General features: G+C 56.6%; 1 protein-coding gene across 1 annotated transcript; it reads left to right on the top strand.

Moving 5' to 3' along the window:
* Window positions 1–3,864: 3,864 nt before the first annotated feature.
* DYNLT4 (dynein light chain Tctex-type 4) lies at window positions 3,865–8,605 on the top strand. Its single transcript, XM_040334880.1, has 2 exons — window positions 3,865–4,316; window positions 7,829–8,605. Exon 2 carries the CDS (start codon window positions 7,829–7,831, stop codon window positions 8,516–8,518), a length of 690 nt encoding a protein of 229 aa, XP_040190814.1. The 5' UTR covers window positions 3,865–4,316; the 3' UTR covers window positions 8,519–8,605.
* The last annotated feature ends 1,621 nt before the right edge of the window (window positions 8,606–10,226 follow it).

Here is a 10,226-nt window from a genome sequence, read left to right as displayed (position 1 = left end):
TACAAGGAGAGGGGGTCCCTACAAGGAGAGGGGGTCCCTACAAGGAGAGGGGGCCCTACAAGGAGAGGGGGCCCTGCAAGGAGAGGGGGGCCCTACAAGGAGAGGGGTCCTACAAGGAGAGGGGCCCTACAAGGAGAGGGGGTCCCTACAAGGAGAGGGGGCCCTACAAGGAGAGAGGGGCCCTGCAAGGAGAGAGGGGCCCTGCAAGGAGAGGGGGGCCCTACAAGGAGAGGGGTCCTACAAGGAGAGGGGCCCTACAAGGAGAGGGGGGGCCCTACAAGGAGAGGGGGGCCCTACAAGGAGAGGGGGGCCTACAAGGAGAGGGGGCCCTACAAGGAGAGGGGGCCCTACAAGGAGAGGGGGCCCTGCAAGGAGAGGGGGGCCCTACAAGGAGAGGGGGTCCTACAAGGAGAGGGGCCCTACAAGGAGAGGGGTCCTACAAGGAGAGGGGGCCCTACAAGGAGAGGGGCCCTACAAGGAGAGGGGGGGCCCTACAAGGAGAGGGGCCCTGAAACGCCATCACTTCCTGTTATAGGGTGACAACACTCTGTCCATGTTTTTCAGTTGTACTCGCGTTGTCACCCCGTCACATGGGCTACAAGTGGCCATTTCTACACACATGACCCTCTGATGTCACCATAGGGAGCCCCGCCCTGAGAAATGACATCACTGGAGGGGGTGGAGACGGGAAGTGACTGCAAAGAGGCTGCAGGAGACCCCAATATATGGATAGAATGGCGGACTGACCTTGTACCGCGCCTGTTGTCGGCGGGTGACGCCCACCAATCCGCCGGTGATAAATAATGTGGGAAGACAAAGGAAGGCGGCGGCGGTGCCGGGCGGAGGAGGGGGGTTGCTGGGGTGACCCGCTCTTTGTGCTGGCACGGTGCCCGGGTGGTGAGCGCAGTCGCCTGGCATCACGCCGTCTCTGCCAGTGATTAAGTCGGGCAGCGCAGCGTGCAATGCGGGGGGGAGGGGCTCTTATAAGATGTGACCCGGGGGGTGCAGAACCAGAACCCCGAGCGACACCGGAGGACCCCCAATGTGTGAGAGCCCCCGAGTCACAGGAAATGCCCGTTATCTGGCTGAGAGTGGGGGAGGGGAAGAAAAATGTCATCTATTGCGGATTACCAGTCCCGGGATCAGAGTGCCAACTGTCCCGGATCTTGGGGGGCAGTCCTGGGATTTGGGTCACCGTCCCGCAGTGCCCATGTCCCTCAGTGTGTCCCGCAGTGCCCATGTCCCTCAGTGTGTCCCGCAGTGCCCATGTCCCTCAGTGTGTCCCGCAGTGCCCATGTCCTGCAGAGCCAATTTCCCACAGTGCCCATGTCCCGCAGTGCCCATGTCCCTCAGTGCCCATGTCCTGCAGAGCCAATGTCCCTCAGTGCCCATGTCCTGCAGAGCCAATGTCCCTCAGTGCCCATGTCCTGCAGAGCCAATGTCCCTCAGTGCCCATGTCCCGCAGTGCCCATGTCCCGCAGTGCCCATGTCCCTCAGTGTGTCCCTCAGTGCCCATGTCCCTCAGTGCCCATGTCCTGCAGTGCCCATGTCCCTCAGTGCCCATGTCCCTCAGTGCCCATGTCCCTCAGCACCCATGTCCCTCAGTGCCCATGTCCCTCAGTGCCCATGTCCTGCAGTGCCCATGTCCCTCAGTGCCCATGTCCCTCAGTGCCCATGTCCCTCAGCACCCATGTCCTTCAGTGCCCATGTCCCTCAGTGCCCATGTCCCTCAGTGCCCATGTCCCTCAGCACCCATGTCCCTCAGTGCCCATGTCCCTCAGTGCCCATGTCCCTCAGTGCCCATGTCCCGCAGAGCCAATGTCCCTCAGTGCCCGTGTCCCTCAGTGCCCATGTCCCTCAGTGCCCATGTCCCTCAGTGCCCATGTCCCGCAGAGCCCATGTCCCTCAGTGCCCATGTCCCTCAGTGCCCATGTCCCTCAGTGCCCATGTCCCGCAGTGCCCATGTCCCGCAGTGCCCATGTCCCGCAGTGCCCATGTCCCGCAGTGTGTCCCTCAGTGCCCATGTCCCTCAGTGCCCATGTCCTGCAGTGCCCATGTCCCTCAGTGCCCATGTCCCGCAGTGCCCATGTCCCTCAGTGCCCATGTCCCTCAGAGCCTGTGTCCCACAGTGCTTGTGTCCTGCAGTGCCCATGTCCCTCAGCACCCATGTCCCTCAGTGCCCATGTCCCTCAGTGCCCATGTCCCGCAGAGCTCCGTATCCAATCACAGACCAGAGTTCTGTACAGAGGGAACGATCTTTCTATGAATCCGGAATGTTTGGGAACAGACGCACTCTGTACACAATGTTAGGGACACATTTACCCCTTTGATCACCCCTTCCCAGCCGCTGTCATTAGTACAGTGACAGTGCACAGTATTGGTGTCATTAGTACAGTGACAGTGCACAGTATTGGTGTCATTAGTACAGTGACAGTGCACAGTTTTGGTGTCATTAGTACAGTGACAGTGCACAGTATTGGTGTCATTAGTACAGTGACAGTGCACAGTATTGGTGTCATTAGTACAGTGACAGTGCACAGTTTTGGTGTCATTAGTACAGTGACAGTGCACAGTATTGGTGTCATTAGTACAGTGACAGTGCACAGTTTTGGTGTCATTAGTACAGTGACAGTGCACAGTTTTGGTGTCATTAGTACAGTGACAGTGCACAGTATTGGTGTCATTAGTACAGTGACAGTGCACAGTATTGGTGTCATTAGTACAGTGACAGTGCACAGTTTTGGTGTCATTAGTACAGTGACAGTGCACAGTATTGGTGTCATTAGTACAGTGACAGTGCACAGTATTGGTGTCATTAGTACAGTGACAGTGCACAGTTTTGGTGTCATTAGTACAGTGACAGTGCACAGTATTGGTGTCATTAGTACAGTGACAGTGCACAGTATTGGTGTCATTAGTACAGTGACAGTGCACAGTATTGGTGTCATTAGTACAGTGACAGTGCACAGTATTGGTGTCATTAGTACAGTGACAGTGCACAGTTTTGGTGTCATTAGTACAGTGACAGTGCACAGTATTGGTGTCATTAGTACAGTGACAGTGCACAGTATTGGTGTCATTAGTACAGTGACAGTGCACAGTTTTGGTGTCATTAGTACAGTGACAGTGCACAGTATTGGTGTCATTAGTACAGTGACAGTGCACAGTATTGGTGTCATTAGTACAGTGACAGTGCACAGTATTGGTGTCATTAGTACAGTGACAGTGCACAGTATTGGTGTCATTAGTACAGTGACAGTGCACAGTTTTGGTGTCATTAGTACAGTGACAGTGCACAGTATTGGTGTCATTAGTACAGTGACAGTGCACAGTATTGGTGTCATTAGTACAGTGACAGTGCACAGTTTTGGTGTCATTAGTACAGTGACAGTGCACAGTATTGGTGTCATTAGTACAGTGACAGTGCACAGTATTGGTGTCATTAGTACAGTGACAGTGCACAGTATTGGTGTCATTAGTACAGTGACAGTGCACAGTATTGGTGTCATTAGTACAGTGACAGTGCACAGTTTTGGTGTCATTAGTACAGTGACAGTGCACAGTTTTGGTGTCATTAGTACAGTGACAGTGCACAGTATTGGTGTCATTAGTACAGTGACAGTGCACAGTTTTGGTGTCATTAGTACAGTGACAGTGCACAGTTTTGATGTCGGTGGCAGTTGGTCAAAATTTATGAAGAAATTTGATTTTTTTATTGGAAAGAAAAAACATTTTTTTTTTCATTTTCTTTTTTCTATAATAAAAAATTAAATCGCAGAGATGATCAAATAGCAGTGAAATATTCAGCGTTGCACGACGGCGCAATTACCCGATAACTATCGGACATAATGACAAACACATGACAGATTGCGATCAGCTCGTCGCGTATTACCCCTCCCCCCCCCCCCCGGACGGGGCCGCTGTGACCTGGCGGGGTCGGGGCGCGCGGTTGCCAGGCTGGGGATGCGCTGCACTAATCTCGGAATGTTTGATAATCATTGAAGGACGGGAGTCGTCTCCACAAACATCGGACAAGTTGTGACTTGCAGTCGTCTCTCTTCTCTGCGTCCGCGGCGTGCGAGCGGTCAGAGCGCGGCTGGCAGGCGACTCGGTCACTTCTCTTCCACACCGCGTGCCGCCATCATTGTCACGTCTCACCAAATACAAGACCGTCCAGAATTATTCCGCAAAATATATTCACGCCTTTTATTTTCTCGCCAATCGACCAGAATTCAGAGAAAAGTCGCAGAAGACGTCTGACGCGTTTCACAAGTTCCTCAGGCGCGCCCCGTGACGCGGTTCGCCATTTCCAGCCGGTGAGTTCTTTTATCTTTTCACATTGTATCCTCATAGCGATCGTTCTCCTGATCCCACTCAGGGGCGTGTCCAATAAATGCTCCCTCCGCAAATGGAGGCGTGGCCTAAAGCCAAACTCCGTCCGAAAATCCCACAAATGTCAATTTTCAATCTTTTATTATTGATCCCGCCATGGAGATCCGAGTTCAGGCACTTCCTGGTATCGGTGACAACGCTTCACCCCCGTCACCTTGTGGTCACTACAGGCAGCCAGGCGACGTGCATTGCACAGATATTCTCCATAGTTATCAGAACTGGGCTTCTATTACACTGCCCTCTGAAAAGTGAACATAGTGGATCACTCTTCAGAGGGCAGTGGAGCATCCAGGAGGTGCCGCCTCCAGACACCTGTTGGGTCAGAGCGAGATCTGGGGGTGCAGTAAAAAAGTCGGGGGGTCAAAATGTCATCACTGTGTGTCAGTCATTAACGGTTATCACAGAACCAGAACCTGCCCCCCCCCCTTATATAAAATGTTCTCATCAGAGTCCCCCTTACATCAGGTGTCCCCATCAGAGTGTCCCCCCTCACATCAGGTGTCCCCATCAGAGTGTCCCCCCTTACATCAGGTGCCCCCATCAGAGTCTCCCCCCCTTACATCAGGTGCCCCCATCAGAGTCTCCCCCCTTACATCAGGTGCCCCCATCAGAGTGTCCCCCCTTACATCAGGTGCCCCCATCAGAGTGTCCCCCTTTACATCAGGTGCCCCCATCAGAGTGTCCCCCCTTACATCAGGTGTCCCCATCAGAGTGTCCCCCCTTACATCAGGTGCCCCCATCAGAGTGTCCCCCCTCACATCAGGTGCCCCCATCAGACTGTCCCCCCTCACATCAGGTGCCCCCATCAGACTGTCCCCCCTCACATCAGGTGCCCCCATCAGACTGTCCCCCCTCACATCAGGTGCCCCCATCAGAGTGTCCCCCCTCACATCAGGTGCCCCCATCAGACTGTCCCCCCTCACATCAGGTGTCCCCAATAGAGTCTCCCCCCCTTTCCATCAGGTGTCCCCATCAGAGTGTCCCCCCTTACATCAGGTGTCCCCATCAGAGTGTCCCCCCTTACATCAGGTGTCCCCATCAGAGTGTCCCCCCTTACATCAGGTGTCCCCCATCAGAGTGTCCCCCCTCTACATCAGGTGTCCCCATCAGAGTGTCCCCCCTTACATCAGGTGTCCCCATCAGAGTGTCCCCCCTTACATCAGGTGTCCCCCCTCAGAGTGTCCCCCCTTACATCAGGTGTCCCCCATCAGAGTGTCCCCCCTTACATCAGGTGTCCCCATCAGAGTGTCCCCCCTTACATCAGGTGTCCCCATCAGAGTGTCCCCCTTACATCAGGTGTCCCCATCAGAGTGTCCCCCCTTACATCAGGTGTCCCCATCAGAGTGTCCCCCCTTACATCAGGTGTCCCCATCAGAGTGTCCCCCCTTACATCAGGTGTCCCCATCAGAGTGTCCCCCTTACATCAGGTGTCCCCATCAGAGTGTCCCCCCCTTACATCAGGTGTCCCCATCAGAGTGTCCCCCCTTACATCAGGTGTCCCCATCAGAGTGTCCCCCCTTACATCAGGTGTCCCCATCAGAGTGTCCCCCTTACATCAGGTGTCCCCATCAGAGTGTCCCCCTTACATCAGGTGCCCCCATCAGAGTGTCCCCCCTTACATCAGGTGCCCCATCAGTGTCCCCCCTTACATCAGGTGTCCCCATCAGAGTGTCCCCCCTTACATCAGGTGTCCCCATCAGAGTGTCCCCCTTACATCAGGTGTCCCCATCAGAGTGTCCCCCCTTACATCAGGTGTCCCCATCAGAGTGTCCCCCCTTACATCAGGTGTCCCCATCAGAGTGTCCCCCCTTACATCAGGGGTCCCCATCAGAGTGTCCCCCCCTTACATCAGGTGTCCCCATCAGAGTGTCCCCCCTTACATCAGGTGTCCCCATCAGAGTGTCCCCCCTTACATCAGGTGTCCCCATCAGAGTGTCCCCCTTACATCAGGTGTCCCCATCAGAGTGTCCCCCCTTACATCAGGTGCCCCCATCAGAGTGTCCCCCCCTTACATCAGGTGCCCCATCAGAGTGTCCCCCCTTACATCAGGTGTCCCCATCAGAGTGTCCCCCCTTACATCAGGTGTCCCCATCAGAGTGTCCCCCCTTACATCAGGTGTCCCCATCAGAGTGTCCCCCTTACATCAGGTGTCCCCATCAGAGTGTCCCCCCTTACATCAGGTGTCCCCATCAGAGTGTCCCCCCTTACATCAGGTGTCCCCATCAGAGTGTCCCCCCTTACATCAGGTGTCCCCATCAGAGTGTCCCCCTTACATCAGGTGTCCCCATCAGAGTGTCCCCCCTTACATCAGGTGTCCCCATCAGAGTGTCCCCCCTTACATCAGGTGTCCCCATCAGAGTGTCCCCCCTTACATCAGGTGTCCCCATCAGAGTGTCCCCCTTACATCAGGTGTCCCCATCAGAGTCTCCCCCTTTACATCAGGTGTCCCCATCAGAGTGTCCCCCCTTACATCAGGTGTCCCCATCAGAGTGTCCCCCTTACATCAGGTGTCCCCATCAGAGTGTCCCCCCTTACATCAGGTGTCCCCATCAGAGTGTCCCCCCTTACATCAGGTGTCCCCATCAGAGTGTCCCCCCTTACATCAGGTGTCCCCCCTCACATCAGGTGGCAGATGGACCAATGGACTCTCAGAGACCGGGGGGGGGGGGCACCCAGCCGCCTGTCATGTCAGCATTTGGATGAGCCATTGGGGGGGATAGTTGAGTTTTCACCCCCCCCCCAATGATGTGCCGCTGACACTGGAGGAAGGAAGTGTCTGTAAGAGGCTGCAGGAGATCAGCAGCACTGAGGTGGGAAAGAAGGGGAATCAATAGACTGCCCAGACTTTCATCTGAGATGGGGGAGGGGAGAACCTCTGTCCGGCTTTCATTATTCCTCACTTCCTGCTCCGTGTCACCGATACAGGAAGTGAGGTATAATGTGTGTGTAGAATATCGGAAAGGATGAGCGCAGCACAAGCCTTGAAGAATTTTATTTCCCACAACACAGAATAAAAAAGAGCCAACGTGTTTCAGGGGCTGTTCCCCTTCATCAGGGCTAAGAGACGAGCCAACCTACAAATATATATATATGTGGTCTATAATATACTGATAAATTATATATATATTTCCATACTTCAGTGTTTGTAAAGACTTTGTTTATATTATTTTATGTTGGTTTGTTTCCTTGTCCTGATGAAGGGGGTGCGGGGCCCGAAACCTGTTGTTTTTTATTATTCCAATCACTGAGCAGATTCCTCCAGGGGCCCTCTGGGGCTCCTCAGTTGACAGGGAGCTTCCTGTAAAAGTTACACTGTCTGTCCTGAGGCAGAGCATTGTCACCCTACAACAGGAAGTGCCTGAAGAAGGGTCTCCATGGCGGGATCACCGGGGAGAATTGAAAAGACTTCTAATTTTTTTCTTTTTGCCCCCCTTAGATGATGGAAGACCCCCCTGATTCCCTCCCGCAGGCCGTGCTGGCCCAGCTGTCCCAGGTGGCGGAAGAGACATCCTCGCGGTCCGCCGCCCTCGTGACTCGCCGGAGTTCGCACTGCGTGGAAATGATGCCGCGCACGCTCGTGCGTCTGAGAAGCATAGAGGAGCGGCGCGCCGCGTTCTCCCGCCGCAGCTCTGTGGTCAGCAACGTTCCGTTTTCCCGCAAGAACTCTCTGTGCGCCACGGGGCCCAACCGGCGCCTTTCTATAGGGCCCTGGGCGCACTTCGGACGCGTCAGCTTCTCCGGACTTCCCCTCTACCCTCCCATCCAGGAGATCCGCTACGAGAACACCTACAGGACCGGGCCGGACCGCGGCTTCAACCTGAGCTGGGCGCGGCGGGTTCTGGAGGCGGTGCTGAGGAACCACCTGACTGACATGGATTACAGCGCCGCCAGCGGCGGGCAGCGGGCGCAGAACCTCTCCGATCTGATCCGCAGCCGCATGAAGGAGCAATGCCCGCCCCGCTACAAGGTGCTGTGTCACGTCATCATGGGCCAGATGGGCAACCAAGGCCTGAGGGTGGCAAGCCGCTCCCTCTGGGACCCCCAAACCGATAACTTCGCCTCCGCCACCTATTCCAACGCCACCTTATTCGCCGTCGCCATGGTGCACGCCTCTTATTATGAGTGACGCCCCCTCCTGCAATCCATTCTGGTCTCCGCCCCTCCTGCCATCCATTCTTGTCTCCGCCCCCTCCTGCCATCCATTCTTGTCTCCGCCCCCTCCTGCCATCCATTCTGGTCTCCGCCCCCTCCTGCCATCCATTCTTGTCTCCGCCCCTCCTGTCATCCATTCTGGTCTCCGCCCCCTCCTGCCATCCATTCTGGTCTCCGCCCCCTCCGGCCATCCATTCTGGTCTCCGCCCCCTCCTGTCATCCATTCTGGTCTCCGCCCCCTCCGGCCATCCATTCTGGTCTCCGCCCCCTCCTGCCATCCATTCTGGTCTCCGCCCCCTCCTGTCATCCATTCTGGTCTCCGCCCCCTCCTGCCATCCATTCTTGTCTCCGCCCCCTCCTGTCATCCATTCTGGTCTCCGCCCCTCCTGCCATCCATTCTTGTCTCCGCCCCTCCTGCCATCCATTCTGGTCTCCGCCCCCTCCTGCCATCCATTCTTGTCTCCGCCCCCTCCTGTCATCCATTCTGGTCTCCGCCCCCTCCTGCCATCCATTCTGGTCTCCGCCCCCTCCTGTCATCCATTCTGGTCTCCGCCCCCTCCTGCCATCCATTCTGGTCTCCGCCCCCTCCTGCCATCCATTCTGGTCTCCGCCCCCTCCTGTCATCCATTCTGGTCTCCGCCCCCTCCTGCCATCCATTCTTGTCTCCGCCCCCTCCTGTCATCCATTCTGGTCTCCGCCCCCTCCTGCCATCCATTCTTGTCTCCGCCCCTCCTGCCATCCATTCTGGTCTCCGCCCCCTCCTGCCATCCATTCTTGTCTCCGCCCCCTCCTGTCATCCATTCTGGTCTCCGCCCCCTCCTGCCATCCATTCTGGTCTCCGCCCCCTCCTGTCATCCATTCTGGTCTCCGCCCCCTCCTGCCATCCATTCTGGTCTCCGCCCCCTCCTGCCATCCATTCTTGTCTCCGCCCCTCCTGCCATCCATTCTGGTCTCCGCCCCCTCCTGCCATCCATTCTTGTCTCCGCCCCCTCCTGTCATCCATTCTGGTCTCCGCCCCCTCCTGCCATCCATTCTGGTCTCCGCCCCCTCCTGTCATCCATTCTGGTCTCCGCCCCCTCCTGCCATCCATTCTGGTCTCCGCCCCCTCCTGCCATCCATTCTGGTCTCCGCCCCCTCCTGTCATCCATTCTGGTCTCCGCCCCCTCCTGCCATCCATTCTGGTCTCCGCCCCCTCCTGCCATCCATTCTGGTCTCCGCCCCCTCCTGCCATCTATTCTTGTCTCCGCCCCCTCCTGCCATCCATTCTTGTCTCCGCCCCCTCCTGCCATCCATTCTGGTCTCCGCCCCCTCCTGTCATCCATTCTTGTCTCCGCCCCCTCCTGCCATCCATTCTTGTCTCCGCCCCCTCCTGCCATCCATTCTGGTCTCCGCCCCCTCCTGCCATCCATTCTTGTCTCCGCCCCCTCCTGCCATCCATTCTTGTCTCCGCCCCCTCCTGCCATCCATTCTGGTCTCCGCCCCCTCCGGCCATCCATTCTGGTCTCCGCCCCCTCCTGTCATCCATTCTGGTCTCCGCCCCTCCTGTCATCCATTCTTGTCTCCGCCCCCTCCGGCCATCCATTCTGGTCTCCGCCCCCTCCTGCCATCCATTCTGGTCTCCGCCCCCTCCTGCCATCCATTCTGGTCTCCGCCCCCTCCTGTCATCCATTCTGGTCTCCGCC

This window comes from Rana temporaria, unplaced genomic scaffold (genome assembly GCF_905171775.1).
Source record: "Rana temporaria unplaced genomic scaffold, aRanTem1.1, whole genome shotgun sequence".
Lineage (NCBI taxonomy): Eukaryota > Metazoa > Chordata > Amphibia > Anura > Ranidae > Rana > Rana temporaria.
Note: the sequence above shows the minus strand (reverse complement) of the source record. Positions and strands in the feature narration are given on the sequence as shown.

What these genes read in the sequence shown, in the direction of transcription:
- DYNLT4 (XM_040334880.1), top strand. Translation starts at nt 7,829, where the DNA reads ATGATGGAAGACCCCCCTGATTCCCTCCCGCAGGCCGTGCTGGCCCAG.